At 37.1% G+C, this 26,116-nt stretch overlaps 1 protein-coding gene across 3 annotated transcripts; it reads right to left on the bottom strand.

Annotated features, from left to right (window-relative positions):
* Positions 1-981: 981 nt before the first annotated feature.
* LOC104600631 (myosin-17-like) lies at positions 982-25,234 on the bottom strand. Of its 3 annotated transcripts, none has more exons than XM_010263694.3 (39): positions 24,800-25,234; positions 21,996-22,124; positions 17,798-17,941; positions 17,447-17,592; positions 17,212-17,368; positions 17,006-17,064; positions 13,957-14,116; positions 13,676-13,825; positions 13,444-13,580; positions 13,043-13,189; positions 12,821-12,922; positions 12,652-12,709; positions 12,464-12,565; positions 12,274-12,311; positions 11,992-12,118; positions 11,746-11,916; positions 8,942-9,073; positions 8,713-8,822; positions 8,541-8,601; positions 8,087-8,264; positions 7,401-7,606; positions 7,109-7,228; positions 6,911-7,009; positions 6,574-6,795; positions 5,704-5,843; positions 4,942-5,059; positions 4,799-4,849; positions 4,637-4,717; positions 4,359-4,529; positions 3,978-4,133; positions 3,375-3,578; positions 2,696-2,833; positions 2,542-2,612; positions 2,322-2,421; positions 2,168-2,224; positions 2,003-2,059; positions 1,814-1,894; positions 1,556-1,638; positions 982-1,456 (listed from the first exon to the last, which is right to left on the bottom strand). In XM_010263694.3, the coding sequence occupies exons 1-39, from the start codon at positions 24,800-24,802 to the stop codon at positions 1,333-1,335; spliced, it is 4,590 nt and encodes a 1,529-aa protein (XP_010261996.2). In that variant the 5' UTR covers positions 24,803-25,234; the 3' UTR covers positions 982-1,332. The 3 variants fall into 3 exon arrangements, with proteins under 3 accessions (XP_010261996.2, XP_088748994.1, XP_088748993.1); XM_088892868.1 differs by having other exon boundaries at positions 17,212-17,375; positions 24,800-25,215; XM_088892867.1 differs by lacking the exon at positions 4,799-4,849.
* Positions 25,235-26,116: the final 882 nt, after the last annotated feature.

Here is a 26,116-nt window from a genome sequence, read left to right on the forward strand (position 1 = left end):
CACGATGGAGAGTTGGAGACCAGAAAATTGCCATCCTAGATTGGCATGGTCGGCCTCGTGGGGAGTTAGGATTACCCCATAGATCAGGTTGAAATGATTTTTTATGAGATATGCAGACACGAATCACGTCGGAATGGTCTTTTGTTGGGAGATCTGGACTTCATCATGGGGCATATACACTTGTGAATGACTAGGTCGTCATTCATTAAAACTTTTGCAGTTTTACCAAAAAAGTATTCATTAAAACAGCCCATAACACAGCCTTCTCTTACAATTGCCACATTTGCATGGTAGATCTGCTGCAATTCTGCAAACATAAGCGTGTACAATATGCTATGTAACCAATTACAAGTAAACACGCCAGTGTTCCATACAATGTTTTAAAAACCATTTTGAAACCGGAACCACTCTGACCATTGGTTTTTAGGTTGACGATTCAATCATCCAGTTCAAACAAACAACCCATTCTGACAAAATTAAAAAAATAAAAAAGTAATTAAAATAAAAAATGACCAAAACCATTGCACGGATTGAATGGGTTGACAATTCGACCACCCAGGTCAATAGATCATTGACCAATTCAACGATTTTTTGCCAGAAACCAGGTTTGGAGTAAAATATAACCAGTTGCCTGGATGGTTCCCAGGCCGAATGGTCCAACCATCCGATTCGACGGCAGTTGAAAAGCTTTGGTTCCATACATGTGGGTCCCATGTGTATAACATACTGGCGTTTCACACATGATTGGTTATACGTATTATTTTATTATTATTTTTTGATAAAAAAAAGCTAAATTCTTATTTTTATTATTCGACAGACGTAGCAATTAGCATTAGAGCTTCTACCGTGCAAACCATCTGAGGATGTTAGTCTAAACCCCAACATAATTAACTTTCATTTATTCTCAGAAGAAACAATTGAGAAAAGTAGGATAGTATAGGACTACCCTAAAATAAATAAAAAGAATATTACATGAGCAGATGCATACAAATAACTTTCAGCCTTTAACATTTAACAAATAATTGCCTAAAAATGCGGCTACTGTCATATATTACATTTAAAGTATTCTGACAGACTAACCACAAACAAATAAACTTGAACCTATCTGGTGTGACAACATGCTGCACCCTGCTACATGTTGCTCACACAGCGCTATGGGCGCTATACAAAAACCCCATTTGTCGACAAGACATGGAGGGAAAGAAAAAAAAAATCAATCAATCAATGGACGTGTAAAATATACATTGATATGCAGAAAATGAAATCATATGCACAGGTTGTAGCAACTGCATCATGGACATGCAGAATGCATGGACAACATGATCATGGAGATCACTCTGAACGTTGTAATAGGAACACAAAACCTGAGTTCTCACGCATCAGAGGCGGAGGATCGATATCAGCTATGTCCACTTGTTGCATTGATTTAGAGATGTCATCCACAGAGAATGGTATGCTGCATTGATTGAGCAAGAAAAAGAGAAGCTGTGATGATCCATACATATGATAACAGAGAAAGAGTTGTAGTAGTATGCAAGTCTGTCGAAAAATCTACCTTGAATCATCATCTAATAAGAAAGAGCTGCTGACAGCATTGTTTGAATCCTCCGTCATCAGAATTCTAATGCTCGAAATAACCTGTGATGACAGTTTAAAGTGATTTGTTCACCAGAAAGATATAGCAACTGAAAAAATAGGGCAAAAACTGGAATTTGGATAGGATAACTGATACATTATAACAAGCCAGATACTGAGAAATGTGAATCACACTGACATGTCAGTACAACTCAAAACCAATTGGAAAGAGACTTACATCGGAAGAGACACTGTGTGTACCATATTTGTCATCCCAGTACATTGTACTGATCCTGTATAATTGTTGTATGCTAAGCACCTGAAAGAAGCAGTTCACAAGAATAAGAAGCATGTCCAGTCTATGAAGTTTGAAACATGACAAAAATCTAGGATAGAAGTTGGAGGTGCAAAGAAAAGAGTCACAGACCGGGCAAAGGTCTTTTGTTATCTCATTCAAGGTCTTTTTGGGCTTTTGGTGTATGACCTGGATTTCAAAAAAAAAAAGCGTATTAAGCAACACACACACACATATTTACAAGAGATATAAAAGAGTTAAAAAAGGAATACATATGAGATAAGATACAAGTCATACCAGGAAGCCAACAGCCTGTCTGATATGCTTCAACTCATCCCAAGCGGAGCCTGCATACTGAATACAAAGCAGATCCTTCAGACAAAATTTCCAAGCAAAAAAAAACCAGATATATTGTAGGAAGAATATTTATGAGGTCATGTTTGATGCTCACCTCTTCAGTAGCATTATAACACCATTGCTCCAACTCAGCCAATCCTGCTTTTACATACTCCCCATTGCTAAATGAACAACACTCACGACGCAAAAGAAGACTGCCAAAATGAATAGAATGTCAAATAACGGCAAAACAGTGCTAAACTGCTAATAGACTCCATTGAGTTGAAATGTATTCAAATCAAACAATTCCAGGCAGAAGATTCAAACAAAATTACCTGTTAAATAGCTGAACATTTATGAAAGAGAATATTTGAGTGAACACTTTGCGGACTAAGAATGGGGGTACCTGTAAAGAAGCAGGTCTATGAGATTGATGATGTTGAAGGAAAAATTTAATTACATTGCCATATTCAAACTTTTAGAACTCACATAATTAGCTCTTAAAGTCTTCAAGTAACTGTTCAGGCTTTTCGCAATGCTTTGCCAGTGAGCAATTAAAGCTTGCTGAGCAATTGCATTTGCCTGAGAACGTCCTTTCACTAAACTTGCCCTGGATGTTCTAGGTGCCTGCATCATTTTGAAAAGATAAATGCTGACATCTACTTATCTATGAAGACAGAGCAATTCAATGAAAACGAAGAAAGACAATCAGAGATGAAATATCAATCAGAAAAGATAAAATTTAAGCTACCTTGGATAATAAAACATGTATTGAACCTGACATATCTGTACATGGTCTCCCAGTATCAACTTTATGTCACAGTATTTATCATTATACTTTTTCTTTTGTTATTGTATTTTAATTGTTAAGGGTTTACTTTTCATGCAAACAAAAACTTCAACTTGAGTATGGTTTGGTATACCCAATGCACATGAAAGCTGAAAATATAACAAGTTTTAGACTGGTTGGCACAAGCCCCTACTGACATCAAATTGTTGCCAGAAAATATATGAAGACATGAGAAATAAGCTCTTTGCACATCATCTGTTCAGTTAACACAACTTACCACTAATTCAACATTCCAGCAAATTCTACTAATATACAAGGATACAAATTATTGCCACAAAGAAAAAAAAGAAAGGCGTAACAAAAATTTGCAGCAATTACCTGTATACATAATCCAAGCAAGGGGGAGATCTCTTTCTTCAGATTATCTCTTATCATTCCATATATCTTCTCAAGAAAGGCTGTAAGTTGTTGCTTAAACAGCAATGCTGGATATTTGGCTTCTACTTGCCGTAAGTCATCCAGTCCCAGCATTCGACCATTAAGAAAAGAGAATCCCCCACTCTGTGGAGATGCTCGAAGACCCTAGAAAAAAATTTTAAAAGGATGACATAAGAATTTTCTAAAGCCCATATGTAATAAAATGAGAGAAAGTAGATAGAGATGGTTTTGTCACATGCTAGAAGACCATCTACAGCACCTGTTAGAAAAAGTGATCTGTTACAAGTTTAAGGAGCTTGAAGAGCTAGGGCCAGACCAAAAAGGACTAGGGTGGAAGTAATAAGAAATGATTTGAGTGCCCAAAATTTAACGATGGATATGGCACTGAAAAGAATGGAATGACAAAACAGGATTCATGTAGCTGAGACCATATAGTTGGGACAAGGCAAAGATGATGATAAAATTTTAGAAGGAAGCATAAGTTTTTTTGGTAGGAAGTTTTTTTTTAAGCTTATCCAAACGAAATGAACAATTACTTCTTACCTGAGACATCCTACCAAACAAAGAAGCTGATGTTGATCTCCGCCTTTGTGGTGTGAAGCTAGCTGCACCACTTGCTTTAAGTGTGCGTTGGAGGAGCAACAGCAATGTTGATGAATTAGATAACCAGTATGATAGTACATCATTGTTATCCTGGGCCTTCACCAACAAAGAAAACCAAATATCAACAGAAGTGGCATGGTAGCATTAGAGTACAAGAAAACTAGTAACTTAGTACTCATTGGTTTGGTAACAAGATTATAGCAATTATGCAATCAAATTCTCCTAAACCTGGGCCTGAGGCTTACAGGATTAAATGATGAGAATGATAATTTACCAACCAAAGTACAGATTTTGAACCTCTAAATTGAAATTTTGAGGTACCTCAATAGCTGAGCCAATTGTCTGAATAATACGGTCAAACACACTCGTTCTTTCAACTTCAAATGATCTCCAATGAAGGAGGCACTTGTATATGACACAAGCAGAAACAGGCCTTCCACCAGAGAATCCCAAATCTTGTGAAATACATCTAATCAACAGGTCCTGATTCTCCTGCACCAAGAAACCATATGGTGAGAAAGAAGTCCTAAGACGTAAAATAAACCTTCAAAATGAAATCAGGTTATACATTTGACTTCATAAATTTGAACATCCGTTACCTGCTGCTTCTCATTAAGTGATTTCTGTGGCTTTTCCTCAGTTTCAGGTTCCCGTGGATTCGATACAGCAAGACTCAAATCCTGAGACAGATAGGAAAGAAAATATATAAGTTATATTTGTCTTCACAAAGCATGCCAAAAGCATCATGTTTTTCTACTTACTGATGCAACCCTTGTTTCTCCATTTAGAATATGTCCATTCTCTGGAGTCCTCTGTCATTAGTAATAGAAATCTCAATATAATTTCATAAAACTACATGTTATGGCCCTACAGAATGTATAATAACTTTTTACACCCTAAATACCTGAATAATGGTTGTTTTCTGCCTTGCCGATAATGCTTTTCCAGTTGGTGAAAAGGCCAGTGCTTGTTGACGAAGTACTTGATTCTCTGACTCTATATTAGAAAGTTTCTCTTCAAACCTGAACCACAGGAGTAAAACTCAAAAATGTTCAATTGCCCCAGAGAGAGAGAGAGAGAGGGAGAGAGAGAGAGAGCACTCATCCATCCCATTATATTTCGGTAAGTCTTACTTTTGTTCTAAAAACTCATAACATATTTTGTTGGGATTGCACATTCATGTGCACGCGCGCATGTGTGTGTGTGTGTGTGTGCAAGAGAGAGAGAGAGAGAGAGCAGGGATCAGTTTTGCTCATATGAGTAAGCATGTCAGCAGTTCAAAGAATTAGAAAGAGTTGAAAACAAATTGCTGATAAAGATGGAACACGAAATTTATTTCAGCTCCAGATTACTCATGGAGCAAGATGGAAAAAAAAAAGGCAAATCTTGCAAATATTAAAAAGTTATCAACTTAAAGTTACATGCATATATGACATGTTATGGTAAATCAGGACCTCATTGTTGCAATTACTCCCACATGGGCCACAGACAAGGTATGGATTTTGGGAAAAGGTGGGGTGTAAACAGTGGAAGGGACAAGTGTTAAAGAGTTGAGCCAACACAGATGAGCACAAACTAAGTCATTGGTTCTTCAGATGCTAAATGTAACAAAAGGAAAGAACTATAAAATTTCCACATAGTTCATTTCTCAAATCATGATAAATACCTCTGGACAGAATCTCGAAGTTGATCCACTTTTCCCTCTGCATCTTCAAGCTTCTTGGTCAGCTCAACATTTTTAGCCTGAGCATCAGCATAGGCTTGCTTGGCCTCCTCTGCTGTCTTCCTTTCTGATGTCAACAAAGCCTGTAGCAATAACAAAAGTTTAGTAAGGCAAATGTGGCCCACATAAGGTTGTCTTCTGGCGGTAATTATAATTTGTTAATTAAGCTCATAAACCAATATCCTAGGCCTTCTGAAGGATGAAAGAAACTAATAAAATTTCTAAATGCCACAACTTCCAATGCTTCTATATGAAGAGGATTCAAGGCAAGCTTGTTCAAGTTGAATTTGAGTCAACAAAATGAAGCACTAGAACTCCAAATGCATAAAGGAAATTTATATGAGAAGCTCTTTACCGCTCAAGTTTAATGTACCATAATTAATGTAAACAAGATATTGAGATCCTTTATGTTCTGTCAAAGGATCCAACAACTCGGTTGAGAATTTCATGCATATGCTTTCTATACATGGATTCCATGCACAGAAAAGGAAAAAGAAAAAGGGTACGAAAACATATAAAAATAGAGGAACGGAACCTTCTACAATTATACTACTGCAGATTCAAATTACTTCCTGGATTGGATTACTTGATTATATAATAGCTAATGCAGTAGGAGGCAATGCTTGACGAGTCTACCAACTCTTACACTTGTATCTATAACACACATCTATTAAACTCAGTAACTTGTGAGGAGAGTAATAATTACTCTTGGAAGGTCTTCCTAATGATAATCCTCAGAAGAAAAATTCATTGGAGGTAATGTAACAATAAGACCATAAGATAGCATAACTCATTCAAGCTTAGCAGCTCTACCTTTAGCTTTTCAACTTCAGCAGTTAATGCATCAACCTTCTCTGTATCTTGAATTATTACTGGTGTCTCCTTAATGACTGGAGGTGCTTCTTCAATAGCTTTCCGAGCTGCCTCTCGTTCTTTGATAACCTTGGCATTTGCCTCTTCTACTTGTATTTGCATGGCATCCAAAGCATCCTGTAGCTTTGAAATTTCAAGGGCCTTTGCCTCCTCTAGATCAGTCTGTAAGTGAATGAAGAGAAGTTGTGTTGTAAATCTACTGTAATAGCATTTGTATGGATAGTCTCCATAGCCACAAAAGCCTTAATTCCATCACTTAAAGATAAGACATCTCTACCCTTAATCGCTTCTCAAACTGCAAGCGCCATGTAAGTTCCTCCACACGTTTTTCTAGTTTGTCTTTCGCTTCTTTTAAGGCCCCTGTTTCTCTTGCAGCCTGAGAATATGAATGAAAAATTACCAATTTGAATGGAAATACATGAATCGTTACAACTATGGGCCATGTGGAAAACCACACTAAAGGATCAGATCAAACCATTCTGAGCTTCCTGAGCTCTCTCCTAGCAACTCTTCGTCTCCAACCACATTGAGAAATGAGAGCTGCCTTCTGAAGACTCCTGTAGTATGAATGATCTCTGTGGCAACGCCAGTAAGCCTAAGCAACCAACAATTCATGATCATCACCACTAACAACAATTCATCCACAACTCAAATTTAAAAACAATAAAACCCACTTTTGCAACAACTGGAGCGTTAATGTTTGCTTAAAGCATATAATAGCAAGTTTTTTTGTCAAGTTATGTTCAAGTAATTCAGAGCTATGCTACCTGGATAATTATAGCAGCCTTAATTTGCTTGCGTAATCTGAATTCATCCCGTGCAGTCATTGCCCTTAAGCCTGTCTGCAATGTAATTGCAGACAATCGTAGTCTTATGAAGGACTTCCTGGCAATATACCAACGGAAATTCTTCTGTATCTTCACAGCAGCTGCTTCACGTCTCAACTGTTCATACAGTTTACAGGCCATTTTACCTACAAAGGATAGGAACAAAATGATTGTTAAAGTATATAGAAATGTAGTTTAGAGAAGAACATAAAGAAGGCATTTGATTTTATAGGAAAAGAATTTTCTCAGCTATTTGCCACAAAAGAGGCCTCTCAAATGCCTAATCTTGTGTACTGTTAGCAAAACTAATATTGTCATATTTAATGTATATTGATATATCCTATTAACTTAGTAGCAAGTACGAACTCAACAACTTTCAGAATTACAATTTCTGAATGAACATAAGAGTCAGTCTTCTAGAGTCACACTGTCACATCTCATATGAAAATGTAAGATCAACACATCGGTTTATCTTAATTATATAGAAGCAATCTTTAAGTGTTAAGCATTGGATCAGTCACACGATGCTCCTGCTTAGTAAACAAAATGAAATGTTCAATGAGATCAGAAAAAACAACTATTTATGGGATCATATGTGGTATGAAATGAAACAAAACAAGAAGTACCTCGCCAATGAGATTGCAAATGAATAGCAGCTTTCCTTAAGGAGATGAACTCTTTCCGAGCAATATATGTACGAATTTGTCTTTGAATAGTTCTGGCTGCATTTCCAAGCACCTCTGCTCTTCGTGCATCCAATTCAGCCATCTGACCAGCTCTCAGGAACACCTTTGTCTTGCCTAACTGTCAGCACAACCAACCATATAGAACAAGTACAAATGAGAAAACCCTAGTAGCTTGATACATTGTAGATAATTTCTATGCATTCACATTTATGACAAATACTTCTCTAACTAGGAAAAATATAAAAGCACTTAGGATATTGATCAACAAAAGATTTTCAACACAGATGTTGCATATGACCATGAGTAAAACGGCATTAGAAATCATTGTAAGATTTATAGTAACCCTTTGAGTAGTATGAACAAAATTACGAGTTGGCAGGAATGTTGGGATCACCTGATAACCTTTCAATCCTTTTTTCTCTAGTATCATTTGGCATGCAACCTTGTCATCATAACTGTAGAAGAAAAAAGGCCATTTGATTATAAAACAGTGGGAGGAAATCCAGGAAAAATTTTGTACCCACCATATTGAATACATAAATTGAAGAAAGAACTACAAGACTTACTTTCCTTCCAAAACTTCTGGAGCAAGAACACCGAAACGATGAAGAAATTCATAGAATGTCCTTCTAGTAGGATATCCAGCACAGCTTATCCTAATTGCTTCAAGAACACCCTACAAGGATGGTCATATAACCAAAAAGATTTTGCTTAAAGAAAGAAGAAATATTTTATATGAAACAGCAGATAGTAAAGAAGGTAAGTAAAAAATTTTCTTCTTCATATTAAACTTACACCACAACGTAATTGTTGGATGATGTTGAAGTTCTCAAAAATAGCAGGTTTGAGGACATTATTTGGCTTTACACATCTGATGTAGTGAGGTTCTGTTGAACTCAAGGTTTCCATCAAGGATTGAAGTTGTAGCTGCAATTGCAAAAAGTTTTTTGGGTCAAATATTTTCTTGAGATGTTTCAGAGATGCAAGTTGACATATATATACTTTAGTTCAATCACTTAGAAAACACAATAGCTTATACACCAGAAAGTCAGCGGACTACAAACAAAGGCACCAAAAAACTCTATGCCCATGAATAGTTATTGATTGTGTTTTTAATCTGGGAATATAAAAAAGGTTAGGAGACCTGATAACTTCTCTTTAAATTCAATTAAAAAGTTAAATAAGCAACTGATAATGGTGGCCCTACTTCTATGTGAATGCAGAGTCAAGGCATTAAAGAAGGTTTTTTGGTTCTAATGTGCCTTGCAGGCTGCAGGAGGATTTGGGAGTTGGTATTTTGGGTATGAGAGAAAAAAACGGGGTGGAGGTGTTGAATTGCATTGGTTGCTTTTGTTTTCTGTCTGCCTTTGGTTTTGAATTTGAACTTTGGGCTTGTCGTTCTATACTCCATGTATACTCTCTCTCTCTCTCTCTCTCTCTGTATATATATATATATCAATCAATCAATCAATCAAACAAGTGGGAGAGTAAGTGAGAAGGAGTGAAAGGTTCACATATTTTATGTCAATTCAAACCACATTAGCATCCAAAAAACAAGACGATCAATTTGACAAACTACTTTTTTATAATAAAATAAAATTTTATAAAAGAGAAAAAAGAAGACAAAAGAAAGATGATAAGATATCACCCGAGAGAGAGAGAGAGAGAGAGAGACCCACCTTACAACACCGAAATTTAACATGACTCTAAGAACAGACTACCACAACAAACCAGACCTAATCAAAAACCAAAGAAGATCCCTCGAAATTTGACAAGCTATTAGATGCACTCATATTGTCATTGGTAATTGAAAGAGTTGAATTTGGCATGTCTTTAATTCAATGAAAGTCTGAGGCCATGTTAGTACTTTGTGCCAATGCAACATGATAAAACCAGATTGAAGTACAGTTGTTGTCCATCTACTTGACATGAAAAATTGATGGTGATAATTAGATGCAAGGACAAGTAGAGGGTTGTTACTGAATACTGATATATGGCATAAACAGCATCACTGAGATAAAATAAGACCACTATCCATAAGATGACATTTAAAAGCACATGCGATTGGGTTTCACAAAGTTGAGAAGGAAATGAAAACGATATATGAAGAAAGGCAAAATAGAAGAACAAGAAGAAGAAGAAAGGAAGAAGAATAGGCTTGTATATGGCAGACAATTAGACAAGACTTTCCAAAATACTATAAAAGGAGAAAGATGAAGTTGAAGCTGGTATTGTGACTCGGAAAATTTGTCCAGTGTCATGGCAGACTGGCAGAGCCATGCATAGAAGACCACATAGAAATAGCCCAAGCAATTTTTTTCCTTCTTTAGGTGTTAAGACCAAAAAATTTAGAAGGGAATTTTGTATTGGGGAATGATTCCCTAGGAGGGGAATTTCTAATAAAGGAAAAGGGGGGGGGGGGGGGCAGTTTTGGGTTATATAACTTTGTACAACATTCTTTGTATACTATTCTATTAATAAAATGGGAAATTTAGAGTTCAGTCTGCCTCAGGGATTTTTATTAGGTTTTACCCCCTCCCCCCTTAAATTTTGATTCACTCCCCCATGGCCCTTGCAGGGATGCTTTGGGTTATATCACTTTGTACAACATTCTTTATATACTATTATCTTAATAAAATGGGAAATTTAGAATTCAGTCCACCTCAGGGATTTTTATTAGGCTTTACCCCCCCCCCCCCCCCCTTGAATTTTGTTTCATTCCCCCACCTGTTACAGTTCCAACTGTACTAAAGTTTATGGGTGGACTGAACAATAAAAACCCCTAATAAAATTTAGAATGTATAATGAACTATACATTTGTCACTGTTATTAGCAGACAGGCTTTAGAAAGAAAAATGAGAAAGTGACATGTCCATACATATTTAAATTGTATAATTAGTTTGACAATAGGCCCTAATTATGTCATGAGTGTAGGTGCCACTTTGAAAAGGGTGCAAAGATACAAAGCTCATAAAACTTAAGGGTGGCACTGTTGCTCCATCACAGCTGATAGTTCCACCAATCAAATGCAAGGGCCTTTTTATCTTTATAGATAACAGTAAAGAAGCAGAACAGAATGGTGAAAAAAGAATTCATGTAACCAACCCCATATAGTTGGGATAAGGTTTGGATGATGATGATAATGATTTACATGCAAGCTTCATTTCTAGTCCCTCAAAACAGTTGTTCCTGGTTTACCCCTTGTTTTGCAAGGTCGTCAGCTAAGAATCTGTTTGGTTTGCAGGAATAGGAGTCCAGAATCAGAATTGGAATGGGTCATTCTGATTCCAACTATTTGGTTGGGCAGAATCCCATTCCCATTTCCACTAGAATGGCACTCCCCCATTTGAGGGAATGGCCATCCCCCCATCCCTTGGGAATGAAATCCCATTTCAGCTAAATCCAATTCCAATTCCAATTCCAATTCCAGTTTGACCCAAACAGACTATGGGAATAGACCATTCCAATTCTGAGCTGTAGGGATTCCTTGTCCTGCAAGCTTTATTAATTATAACTGAAACATGTAAGCGCTAATTTGTGTCATGCTAATTGTTCCATCTGAAAGAAGTAAAATCAGGAAGAAAGTGAACCAAGAGTACCTTGAATCGTGATCCAATGGAAGAAAACTTAGATGATTTTGATGATTCCTCTGGAAGTGGAGGAAATAAAGCCGCCACAAATGAGCACTTTGAAGCAGTCAATAAATCTTGATGTTCTGCCACCACATAATCTCGGTTTTTTTCAAGAAAATAATCAGCTTGATATGCTACCTGCAAAATGTTAGAAGGTTCAGGAAAATTTGCAATTCCTGTATCACATAAAGAAAAAGTTAATTATATAATTACCTCTCCTGCATAATGACTTATGGTGAAACCAGTACGAGAAAGCTTTGGCTTGATAAAACGCTTGTTATTCTTAAATGTCTGGTACAACTTTTGGGCAAATGTTTCATGTGTAGACTTAGGAAACATGCTGCATGAAGCAATTAAATAGACATAAGTGTAAGAAGAAGCCCTCCCATCCATCAAAGGATGCAAGCTATCATATATATGAATAATACTTCTACATGCTACTAAGAAAGAACCATTAACAAAGTAGAGTGGAGTAATGGAATAATAACTGCATACCAAGCTTCATCTAGAAGTGCTATTATCCCTCCAGGTTTCTGCACAAGTATGGAACTTATCAATTTTCATGGTCAGAATGCAACAGTATAAGTTTCAAAATATGACGAACTTTTATATTTTCATATATGGAGAATATAATTGCATATCCCACAAGTATGTTGTTGTGTATTATATATCACATAGTTAATACCTTCTCAATCAGATCCAAAACATCTTGGTTATCAACAAACTCTATGTAGCTCCAATTGATTTCCTCCTTGGTGTATTCTTCTTGTTCCATTTTAAAGACATGCTACAAACAGAAAACCACAATAAATAAATTTACTAAAGCAAACAACAAGCAATCTCCAAATAAGTAAACTGACTAAGCAAGCTAACCTGGTTGAAATGTTGTTGTAGCTTCTCATTTGTAAAGTTGATACAGAACTGCTCGAAACTGTTTTACATGAAATGACAAGCATGTCAAAAACCAGCCAAGTTTTCTTATTTTGACAATTGTTTAGCATCAAAGATTTTTTTCAAAATGAATTTCCATCTAATGCCTTACCTATTGCACTTAAAACTTTCAAAACCATAAATATCAAGAACTCCAATTAATGACTTTGAGTTTGGATCCTGCCCAATCGAAATGTTGATTTTCTCCACAATCCTGTAAAAATATATAAACTATATAACCTAAAAACATTCTAAGAAACCACTTTGCAAGACTAAGCCCATAAGCTTGTGTCCAAGATGAGAGAATAGGAGGGAGTATTATTTAAGCTCTTACCAATCAAATAGACGTGAATATATTGTTTTAGCTAAAGCATCTCTGCTACCCAATGCAGCCACAGGATCAAGAGTTCTTGTAATAACTTCTTCAGGTGTCACCATGACACGCTTTATAAGAGCATCCTCCAAGCTCTGGGCATCACACCTGTTAGGCAACATAGGTTAGTAGAAACATTATTTTCTTTATCATTCACAAATCAAGAGGCTTTATTAGAAAACTAAGTATAGGTAAAAATAGCTAAAATATACTCCTCTTTAGGAGTAAGAAACTGAGTCATCTGCCCAGCCACCCTTGGTTCCTCACAGGAAGGGTAGAACCCCAAAGTAACATAATCAAACAACCAAGAAAACAAAACAGGCAAATATTTCAAATACAGATATGGAATGGATTGGATGTACTTCAGAAGTTCAGCTGTCATTTTAAGATGGAATCTAGACTTTTCATCCTTCACAACAGAGGAATCAATCTCCTTTCCTTTAGCAAAATTGATATTACCAAGGTGAAGAATTGCTGCCACAACCCTAAAAATTGCCTCCTGTAGGAAACATTTAAGATCAGGAATCTGATCAAACCATCAAAAGGGGTCCAAACAATTTTCTCTTGGAACTTAGAATCACTGGGAAGGTTCACCTGTTCTTGCTCGCTAATTCCAACAATGTCCATAGCCCTTCTAGTTGCTAGATATTCATGGGCATCATTTACTCCATCCAACACATAGCAATTGGATTGATTCAAGTAATGGAACGATTTAGGGCTTCCCAATTTATATTTCTCTGTATCCTGCAAACTTAAATTGCAACCTTAGCATGTTGACAAATAACCTTTGCAACTATAAAAACTGTATTGGAATATATCAAAGCAAAATGGACAATAGCATGAACTCAAAATAAAAAAAGTTAAAATGTATATACCTCAGGTGGTGCTGCACAAAGCATGTAAAAGCAATGGTAGTTTCTCTCAGGATCTGATATTTGGCAAACACGGGATCTTTCAAGAAGATAGGTTCTAATGGCTGCCCCAGAAATTCTCCCATTCTTGTCAAATTGTATCTCAACAAATTTACCAAAACGACTTCAAAGTAATACCACAATGAACATAAAGAGAAAATATGATTAGTATTTGAACAAGATAAGCTATAAATTAAACAAAATAAAATGCAAAAAGAAATAATTTTAAGATAGTTTATCAACAAAGAACATATAGGCTAGTCTAGACTCTGGATAGAAATACAGTGAAAATTCTTATAGAGGTGTGCCTTATATTATAATATCACTCCGAGCTTGCTAAGTTAGCTTGAGGGCCTTTGGCTGCACATTGGATATCAGCTTCAAGGTTCTCACTTTGCAACATACTTTTCTAAACCCAGATTTACAAGCCATTTTTTTTCTTTTCTTTCCTTTTTTGATAGATAATGTGAACACATTTCATTGATAAAAATAAATATATATTGATGAAGAGAAAACAAGCTTTCTCTTCCCCTTTAAGATATAATTATGATACAATTACAACTTGGCTCAAAAATTCACCCCTTGTTTAGCCAGATTATCGGCCAAAGCATTGCCTGTTCTTTGAACCCATTGCACTTGCACCATTCCTCCAGTTAACTATTTAAGCTTCTTGATCTCATTCCTAAACCTCCACAGAACTTCTTCCTTGTTCCTCAACCAGCCCACCACCACCTTAGAGTCCCCTTCTACCACCACCTTTCCAATCTTCATATCTCTTGCCTTTTGTACTCCTTGAATCATAGCCAACCATTCTGCCCTTAGAGAGTTCTCTTCCTATTTACAGGTCGTTTCTAGGACACGCACAGCCTGATTTTTTTTTATTAGTAAATGACAAGAATTTTTTTAAAAGAAAAGAAGTTACAAAAAGAGGATGATAAGACAGCACCCGAGAACAAAGAAAACCAAACAAAACAAAAGAGCCATCTAACAAACTAGATAACAGGCTCTGCATTACATATTTGATATCTCAGGACCTCTCCTAACCCACTCCCAAAATCCTCCTTTTTTAATTGACTGACAAACTGCCTTAACAAGACTGGTTTATGATCTGACATTAGAAAAAGCAGGGCTTCTTGAATCAGATTTCCTACATGTTCCTCCCAGTCCCCAGAATACAAACATCTGTCAAGTCTTCTTAGAATTGGTGGATCTTGCCCATTCCTCCATGTGAACCTACAGCCATTCAATGGTGGATCAATTAAGCCATTTCTTCGGATGAAATTACTGAACCTCCTCATTGTCACACTCTCCTCTCCATCCCTCCCCCTCCCCCCCCAAGCTCCCCCAACCTTAACCTTCTTACTACATTGACCCCCCCCCCATCCCCTTCTTACCTCTTCCAGCTCTTCCCACAACTCCCCTCTCTCTCCTTCTGTATTTGGCCCATACACACAAGATAACCCCACTGCCACCCTCCCTCCACCATCTGAAAACATATCGATATGGTAAACTTCCCTTTCTTTTCCCCTATCTTCCTCATGCTGCTTGGGTCCCACAAAACCACCATACCCCCTGAGTGACCCACTGCATCCACCTCAGCTCATTCTCCTCTATCAGACCCCCATATCTCATTTTTCAACCTTAAATCAAAAGATTCCAATTTTGTTTCCTGCAACAATACAGCATCCGGATTGTGTTTTCTCAGAAGATTCTTGACCACCTCTCTCCTCTTCCCATCTCTTAGACCCCTTACATTCCAAGATAGAAGCTTCATTTCCACAGCTCCCCTCTCCCCCTCTATCTGCCCTACTATTCCTCTTCCGTCAGCCCTGCGTGTCTCCCCTCCCCCTCTTCCCCTCCTTCAGCAACTCCCCTGTTATCTCTTCCTTCTTGTTTCTCCCCCTAGAAAAAACAGACCCAAGGCTTTACCTACCTGGCTACCTCTATCTATCTTTTTACTAGCTCTTTGATACCCACCTTTCTCTTACCCACTGATGTCTCCTTCCTCTCTACCACCTTCTCTCTTTCTTCCTGATTGTTTTCTGCCTCATCCCTCAGCTCCTCCACTCCAGCTCCCTCCTTCCCCTGCTTCCTCTCCCCAAGCTTCTTTGTTTTTTTCTTCGTATTATAGACTCTACTCGTTTCCTTCACCCCCCCCCTTTTCTTTTTGTAAACAGCCCCAGCATTACCCCAAAACAGAGGTGGGGCAGAGACAGGAGATGCTCCACGGGAGAAGAACGACGAGGGAAAGAGCTGGGGGATAGGCCTTCCTCGTTGAGCTCACTCACTTCCTGCCAACTAAAAACATCTTCAAATCTACCTGGAACTACCTCGATCCCTACCAGAGGCAGGGCTTTGTCGTTCGAAGTTACAGACGCCTCCACTTCATCCTCTTTGCCTTTGTCTACTGTCTCCACCCCAACTTCTTCCTCCCTTACTCCAGAAACAGTTGTAACCTTTGTTACAATTGTCTCTGGAGCATGATTGTCATTCACTAGAGACTTCTTTCTTCTTGGTGCTGCAGAGATCTCTCCCTCTTCACTCTTGGCTGTGTCTGTTTGAAGGAGCTTCGGTTTCCCTCCCTCCCAAACCATAAGCTTCGCATCCCCTTTATATCTCGTAACAACCCAAATCCAACCCTCACTGTTGGACAGTTCCCGCTTCCTGCTCTGAGAGGCTGTTGAAGCCTGTTCTCCCTTCCTCGAAGACAAAAGAAAAGTTCCCGTAAGACCCCTAAAATTCTTGTCTTTTTTGCCCCTCCTCTTCTTTTACACTCCACCAATAACCTGCTAAAGCAGTTGTCCCTTCTCCTTCTTCCTTAGTTGACACAACCAGTTGTAACCGCTCTTCTATTTACCAATGTATTTTCTTTTTATCTTTTCCTGTACATCTGGTTTTTTATTACTTCAATAAAGTTTTTCATCACTGGTTTAAATAATCAAAAGTAAAAACGAAAAAAACAGTGAATCATAACTTCCTACTAGGACATGCTCCAGAGGAAATAAATTCTCACCTTGAGTTGTTATTCCTAACAGTTTTAGCATTGCCAAATGCTTCCAAAACTGGGTTTGACTGCAATTCATCAACAACCAAACACAACTTGGTCATCAATGCAAAATCTTTTAATTCCCACAAAAAAGAAAGACAAATAAAATGAATTTCAGAAAAGAAAATTCACAAATTTAAAGGTACAAGACAAGCAAGATAACTTCATCTTACTTCAAGAACTTGTTGTTCAACAGTTCTTCCTTCTATTCCAGATCGCCCACCCAAGTATGCAAGATATCTCATAAGCATCTTTGTGGTCTCAGTTTTACCAGCACCACTTTCTCCACTAACCAAAATAGAGTTGCTCTTCCCTTCATTGATCATTGCCCTATATTCTTATGAAAACCCACGTATGAATACAAGTATTACCCAAAAGAATGTGATATTTGAGAGAAGTAAGAGTCACCTGTATGCAACATCTGCAACAGCAAAAACGTGAGGGCTTAGTTCCCCAAATGCTGCTCCTTTATATTGTTCCATCATATGAGTATCATAAAGATGAGGTAATCTTTGAAATGGATTTATTGCAATTAGTATGTTGCCAGTGTATGTCTGCAAGGTAAGAAAAATAATGTTAGCATATCATATAAACTATTTACAACTTGCCCATTCTATTTCATTCGAATTTTTTTTTTTCTAGAAAGATGGTAAGGTATCATATTATATTAGAAGAAACAAAAGCTCATGCGCAACAAGATGCTGTATGAGAGCTTTCTCATATTATATTGAAAGTAAGAAATTATTTAATGAGACTCACATAGATTTCATTAAGTTCATATCTAGTAGCCAAGTTTTGAAGGACACCAGGCTCATGCAAATATGAAAGCTTTGTCATATCATCTACCCCTCCAGGTGGAGCCTCTGTATCCTTTGGAAACACTTTAGATATATTGGCAACAACCTGCACACATTCAGCCACTTGATCAGATCACTGAACCATATTCACAGAGAAAATAGCAAGATTAAAATGTAATAATATGTTTAGACAGCCATTTTCCTATATTTTTTTATAATAACAGGAAATTTTCATTAAAATAAAAATTAAGAAAAAAAACATCATTACAAACAGTCTAGTGTTGAGAGGACACTTGAGGCCAATTACAGAAAATTCTCAGGATTACATTCATGAATTTCAATAACATTCCAAAAATTAGACCCTAAGTCTGAAGCATTCACTTGAGAAAATTCAGGTAAAATGATCACCCAATCAGTGACAGCCCTTCCAATAGATGCCACAATCTTCTCTAACTCCCATTGCATATCTTCAAACACTCTCCTGTTTCTTTCCCTCCAGATGGACCAGCAGACAGAAAATGGTAAGCAACTCCACACTATTTTAGCTTTCTTGCTTCCCCTAAATGACGGCCACTTAGAGAAGATTTCAGCAGGAGACCTGAGGAGTAGGCCTGTCAATGATACCTGAAAATTCGAGGCCCAATCCCACATCTGGTCCAATTATCACAGATTTGGATGATGAGTTGTAAACAGAACATATTCGGATTTTGCAATCTGCATCCAATTAATAATCGGATCGGATCAGTTTCGGATTTGAATCCATGTGATCCGATTCAAATCCGAATCCAATTATATTATAATAATCATTAATTTTAGTATATGATTTTTATATAATTACATTTAAAATTATAAAATATATTTTTATATATTATATTTTATATGAATTTATATATATATGATAAACTCAGCATGTTGTAATTACATAATTACATTAATTTATTATATATAAAATTTGAAAAGTAATTAACTTTTTAATGTTTTGTATTTTAAAACACTAAAGAGGAGTCAGATTAAATCTGAATCCTGTCCGAGTCCATTAGGATTCAAATTCTAATACGAGATCTTCAAATCTAACCGGATTCGGATGCAAGATTTCAATAATCAGATTGGATTCAGACTTTTTTAATCCAATCAGAATCCGATCCGTTTACAGCCCTACTGGGGAGAAACAATTGCATGCTGAACAGATCTGAATAACATTTCCAGCAAAGTCCAGCCAACTGCCAACCTGCACGAGAAGAACAAATGGAAAACTGATTCCTCACTCTCCCTGCACATCAGGCAGATACTTGCCATACAAAAGCCTCTGGACTTAAGATGATCTATGGTAAGGACACTATTCATAGCCACCAACCATGTGACTACTTCTACCCTAGGTGGGGCTGGATTACCCCACACACCTTCACATCTTTCTTCACCCTTGCCAATTTTCTTGCAAGAGGATGGTTGGGAGATAATATCTGTTAGAGGGGGGCACTCAGGTCTGGAGGCTCAGTTATGAGATTAATTTCTCTTTTAATAGTCTTCAGTTATGAGACTATTTGGTACATCTTATTCATTGTTTTGATATTCTGTCAGCTAGTTATTGTGGCTTGTGTAGTTGTCCCACACAGCCCATTTTTTCAGTATGTGGGAATTTTACCTTTAACCAATTAAGAAGAAAAAATATCTTTGATCAGATTCAAGAAAACTCAGGCTTAATCCCTACTGTGGTTAGTTGCATAAATTCTGTCTCACTGTTGTGCTCTATCAAGAGCTATGTTTTCTGTCAAATCATAAGTCCTAAGATCATTTATTACTACTTCATTCCATATTTTCTTTGGTCCTTCCCTTGCTCTTTTATAGGCTTTACTTATACCAAATCATGCCTTTTTATTGGTGCAATCATTGGATATCTAAGCACATGAACTAACCATCTCAATTCACTTTCCCTCATCTTGTCACCAATTGGTTCTACTCCTAAGTCCTCGGATGTGTCTGTTCCCAACTCTATCCTTTGTCGTCTTGTGATTCATCCATCTAAGTTAAGTTTTTTTGGACATGTTTCTTGATTGCCCAACACTTCAATCTGTATAATATTCTAATCTTACATCCACCTTATAAAATTTTCTTGTCAGCCTCATTGGCCTATACATGTTACACATGACACTGGACACACCTCTTAATTTCAACAACCTTGTTCTAATTCTAGTAATATGATAAAAAGATCGTATTCAAGCAGAAAAGTGCTTCAAAATGATTAAATGGATATTGAAGTGAATTTGGATGTGGAAAAACTGAACAAGTTATAATCTAGACAAGAATAAAGACTATAAAACATTGATGTAATGGCCTTTTTCATAACATTGAGGTAAACTTAGGTTCTGGTAAAAAATTAAACAGCCTGTGATCTAGATAATGTAGAGAGAATGGGCCGAATGGGCCATAGGATGCTTTTATTTGTTTATGTTTTTGTTTATGTTGTTAATGGGCCTTTTTTATGTTATGCTTATTTAAGTTAATTGCCCAATTAAGGGCCTCTCTGTAAATATCAAAACTTGTAAATTATGTTTTAATGAAAAGGATTAGGGAAGAGAGAACATTTGAAAGTCTTCTCTCTAAACCCTATTTGCCACCAACTTCTTCGCTCCTCTCCTTTTCTCTTTTCTGCTGATATCTAACATATTTTCACAACTTTTAAATCAATCCTTTCATTCCTTAGGACTGTTTTTCTTCTTGGTATCAGAACAGGCTCTCCTTTTCCTTTTTTCTCTCTTTTTTTCCCATACACAGTGTGTATGGACAGCTGAATTGAATGAGTGATTGAAGAAACTTTAATGGATTTTTGGAGAAAATGATGCTATCTTGGTCATCATTCTGACAGTCCCTGGAGTTTTTTGCCCAAAACCTTAATCAACTGGAGAATTCTGTTTGTGGGCCCCACAGGGAGCTTCATCTTGGCGCTCAATGATTGAAGGGGTCCTTTCTCTTTTTCTTGAAGATCGATTCAAGTCTTGTGGTGTTTTGCAAAACCTACAGGGAGTCGGCTGTTGTTTTCTGATTTCTCCCGAGTTCTGGGTGAGATGCAGTTGGCAAATTCGACTTCATAGAGGTTGGTACTTGGTGTCTATTTTTTCCTGTCTTCCTTGCTTGTCATTGAAAGCTATTTGAAGTTCTGTTGGAGTTGTTTGAGGAAGATGGATATTTGGGAAGTTGAAAACAAGTGTGGGGTGAATCCAGACAAGTTCTAGGAGCTCCGTTGACTCTCTATTGGCTGTGACCACAGTCAAGCTGGATCGAACCAACTATCTAGCATGGTCATAGTCAGTAAAAATTCATGTTTGCAACAGAGGCAAGTGGGGGTATATCTCCGGGAGCAAGAAAGCTCCTCCGGAAGATGACCCATCTTATGAAAAATGAATGCAAGAGAAATATACCGTCATTGGATGGTTAGTGAACTCAATGCAACCACAAATCAGTCAACATTATTTATGGATGAATTCAGCCAAGGAAATATGGGATAGTGTGGCTGAAACTTATTCACAAAAACTGAATGTGGCCAGGGCATATAAATTAAGGAGTGATGTGAATAATTTAAGACAGGGGGAGAGACCTTTGGCCATTTACTTCTAAATGTTGAAATCTTTGTGGCAAGAGATAGACCTAATGGAAATTGATATCTAGGAAAGTACTAATGATGATGAAACTTACAAGAAATTAGTTGAGAGAAACAGGGTATTTGAATTCTTGACAGGGCTGAATCCCGAGTTTGACATCACCAGACAGAATATCTTAGCCAAGGATAATGCATCATTGTCTCAAGCCTATGCCACGGTGAGTAGTGAAGAGAGCAGGAGGCTGGTCCAGGTTCAAGGGACCATCCCAAGTGACCATTTTGCCAATATAGGGCTGAAACCGAAGGTGACTACAAGCAGTTCAAGTGGTTCAGGAAAAAGGGAAGTTGTGTGTGAGTACTTAACCAAAACATACAAAAGATAAATGTTGGAAACTGCACCCGGAACTCCTTCCACCTCGTTTCCAAAAGAAGGTTGATAATGTGAAGATAGGAAGTGCCAACATAGCCACTGTTCCAGATAATGACAGGTGCATAGTGGTAATATGAATCTCATATTAAAAATTAAAATGAGAGGCAAACTAAAAATTAAAATGGAATTTAATACCTTTTTCCCATTTGTAGTGGTAATATGAATCTCATGACCATTGATTCGTGAAACTTCTCCATCAATCCAAGCCAATACAGGATCTTCAACCCATACATGAGAACCAACAACAATATTAACTGGTGCTGCCTGCAAAAGCAACCAAATTTTCAAGAAACAATTAAAGGTGCTCCACAATAATTACATAAACTAAAGATAGAGGACCAAACCCTAAAAGTTCTACATGTGAACAATCAAAATGTACACAGAGGAGGGGGAGGCAATTTCTTATCTGATCCAAAAAAAAATCTGAAAGTGGAATGAAGGGAAAAAGTTTAATTGCTTTTGCAAATCAAGAACGTATTGAGCCCTAACATGCTCTAGAAACTACCACCTGCCACACTAATAATAGAGAACACCCACAGTGCTGCACTGCCACCAAAGTGAATCCCTTAAGGCTCACCCTGACCTAAAATTTAAACCGGTCTAAGAAAAATTCATTTCTGGTTGGACATTTTGCTAACTATACAGGATTTGTAGACATTTTGCCAGATGAAATCCAGAAAAATCTACATTTTTGCCTCATTCAGGTTAACATATTCAAGCCAATAATGATCAGTAAGGTTTTAGTTCAGCATTTTTAACATGAACCATTCAGCACCCATAAGAAGAAGCAATATGTTGGAAGTTGAAGGGGCTAGTAGGGCTAGCAGCAAACCAAAAATGATACGAGTTGAAGTAGTAAAAATGATTTAAGCACTCATATTTTAATAACGGGTATGGAACTAAACAGAATGGAATGGAAAGACAGGATTCATGTAGTCAACCCCATATGATGATGACGATAATGGTTTTTAACCTGAATTATTGCTAACCCTAACCATAGTGATCAAAATCTTATGATTTAAAATACAATCCATGATTCAAATCATGAATTCCAAGGATTCCTATTTGAATTATTTTTCTGAATATATATATGTGTGTGTGTGTGTGTGTGTGTCCTAGTTCTCTACTTATTTCTTTTCTTTTTTTTTATTTAAAACCTTTAAAGAGTAAAACTTGTTTATTATCTAAAAACCTATTTAAAGACATCTTTGAGTTTATTTCCCATCATATTTGTGTGTTAATTGACATTCAAGACAAACCTGATTATATATTCCCAAGTTCTGAAGTAAAAGCAGTAAACTTATATGATTCACAGTTCAATTCAAGCTTCACTATGATTTACAATACAATTACAATATTCAGAACATTAACTAATCACAAGCCCGAAACACCTTGCAAGCACTATTGCAGTAAGCATCATCCCCTGCAGCACCTTTACCACCACAAACATTGTTGTCACCATCTCTGCAGTATCATCAACTTTGCCATCAGGCCCCTCAGTTTTGTTATTGTTGTTGTAGTTCAAATTGTCACTACTACCACTACACATGCACCAAAATGCTACAAGTATGGAGTTTTTTCATTTATCATGTCAGAAGTTTCATTCTTTATTGTGCCTCCCATGAGTTATTTTCCAGTATGTAGACAAAATCAACATAGCTAGCTAAACAGCCCACCATTTTATTGGCTTCTTAGATCTTCAACCCGTTTTGAGCTGTGGGGATACTTTTCAATTAGCTTCTGGGATTCTAATTTCATTTTGTTAAATGACAGAGCTGTTTTCTGTTGTATGTATTTCTTATTGAAATGGGGTGCTAGCTCATCACCCCATTTGGCATTGTAGTCCTCCTCTATTTTTAACAGAACTTTACTTTGATTTACCAACAAAAAGATTGTTCCATGATGAAACTTAACTGGAATAGCTTACATGTAACAGGCACCCTGAAAATATACATAAGCATGAATACATACATAAGCACATCCATGTCTATATGTGTGTATGCACTCTGTCATACTCTTCAAGTAGTTCATACCTCATACTCTTCAATGAGTCAATTAATTATAAAACTTGAATCCATGTTCATGTGCAACCCATTAGTAATTAAAAATTAACATTAAGGAAATTTGGTTTGTTATGGCTTGCAACTGATCTCCAGTGTATTCTTACTTCATACAATACTAACACTTTTTTTCAATATAGCACCCGTGACTTTTCCTCCTGGTTTATGCCCCACTACCCCTACCTTCAATCCATCTTATCAATTTCTCTTTTTTTTTTTTTTTGGAATAAATCGTCTTACAAAGCAGCTCTTTAGCTTTCCATAAATCATTCTTTGCACAAATATAGCATCCAAACACGATAAGAACACGGGCATGCAAAGGGAACGGTGAATACTTTATTTTTCCACATGAACCCACACAAACACCACTGAAAAAACAAAGAGCAACAATATTTCTACATTCCCTGCAACAATGACAAACTCTGATAGAGCCCGCAGTTCATCTACATCGACTTCACGTTTCTTCTTTCTTCTTTCTTCTTTCTTCTTTCTTCTTTCTTCTTTCTTCTTTCTTCTTTTTCTAATAAGAGGCAATATCAATTTCGTCCAGATCAAAACCTTAAAGCTTGTACGTTGGAGATGAGCATGGATTACTTACCACCAAGGTTCAAGTAATATACCCATCCTGACAACAGTTGACCTTAACAACACAGAATCCGGTTCCAATTTCAGTGTTTCACAACAAAATTCAAATTACACAAAACAATTCAAAACAACTAGTTCCTTGTTCAACCAACTTGTTCCAAAAATGCATACCGAAATAAAAAACAAAATATCAAGACATAACTCTCAGAAAGCAAATCAATGATTACATAAACAACAAAAGAGGAAGAACTGAAAAGAAGAAAACTGAGTAAGATTCATCTTTTGTTAAAATACCATTGACGACTTTAAGGATTCGATCTCCTTCTCTAACACATCCGAAAGGATAACTGATGAACAGGCAAGGTAGACTGAAATTCAGTAACTCGGATCGGGGACAAGAGAATTATAGCTTCGGAATCTCCGCGGCTGTTTCAAGAAGATCGAGGTAATTTACGAAGCGGAAATTTTTCCCCTTTCTTTCTATTTCAGAATTGTTTTTTCCTCTCTTTCTCTCTCCCCCGAGTACTGAAAGTCGTAGAGTTTATAAATACGAAATCAAATATAACCTTCGAATTTCTCTCTCTCTAAGCTCGTTCGCTCAATATCTTTCTCCCTCTACTGTTCTCTCTCTCTTTCTCTCTCTCTAAACTTGTCTGGTCAGCTGGAAAGGCTGGTGGGACATTCGTGGTCTCCCACACCAGCTTCTAAGCGCCTCTCCTCTTCCGCACCAGCTTCTAAAAGACGACATGAGCGAGTAATTATTCACTATTTTCTGAATCTGGGCTTTCGTTTCTCCTTAATTACAAAATCACCATTCCCTCCTTTTTCATAACTTCCAGAGCATTATAGATACTGTCTTTGGGTTCCTAAGTTTACCTCAATACCCATCGTTACAATTACATATACGGACATTAGCACCGATTATGCACCTCGACCACGGGGTGTCAACCTTTAGTAATTAGTAATTTCACCATGACGAATCTCAGTGTTGTTGAGAAGAAAATTTTATTTATAAATTTATCATTTCATTGGACTAAATTAAGCAGGGCCAAAACTGTAATTGCGTGTTTTTAATACTTAAAAAGAATTTGGGTTTTTCGACATCGCACGACAAGACAAACGGGTATCCGCTCGCCTCTGCTGGCGCGTTAAATAATTGGGATTTTTGCAAAACTACCGGGAAAATAATTTTTTTTTATTTTGGTATGAGAGAAGGTTACGAGTGCTTCGGGCACATGTGGGCAGGCTGTCTGAATTCGGAAACAGCTCCGTCTCCGACACAGATGGACCAAAATCACCCTCGGGAATTTCAAACTGCAACCTCCAAAATGGAGGGCATTTTCGTCAGCTCACAATTGGAGACTATGACGACACGTGGCATACGTGCTTCCACCAAAGGATCCCCTACTTGGTCCGACCGGAATTTAAAAAAGAAAAACGTCCGTCGGTTCACTTGGACACCGATATACTCATATACGTTTCCCGTGGAACGAAGGGAAGGGTTTAGAAATTACAAGCAAGTGGTTGCGTTTTGCTTTGGTTTAATTCATGCAGAGAAGAAATCCACGCAATGCAAGTATTAACGTGAATACGGAAATATCGAGCAGCGTA

The sequence above is a fragment of the Nelumbo nucifera genome, chromosome 8, assembly GCF_055504915.1.
Source record: "Nelumbo nucifera cultivar China Antique chromosome 8, China Antique-T2T, whole genome shotgun sequence".
NCBI lineage: Eukaryota > Viridiplantae > Streptophyta > Magnoliopsida > Proteales > Nelumbonaceae > Nelumbo > Nelumbo nucifera.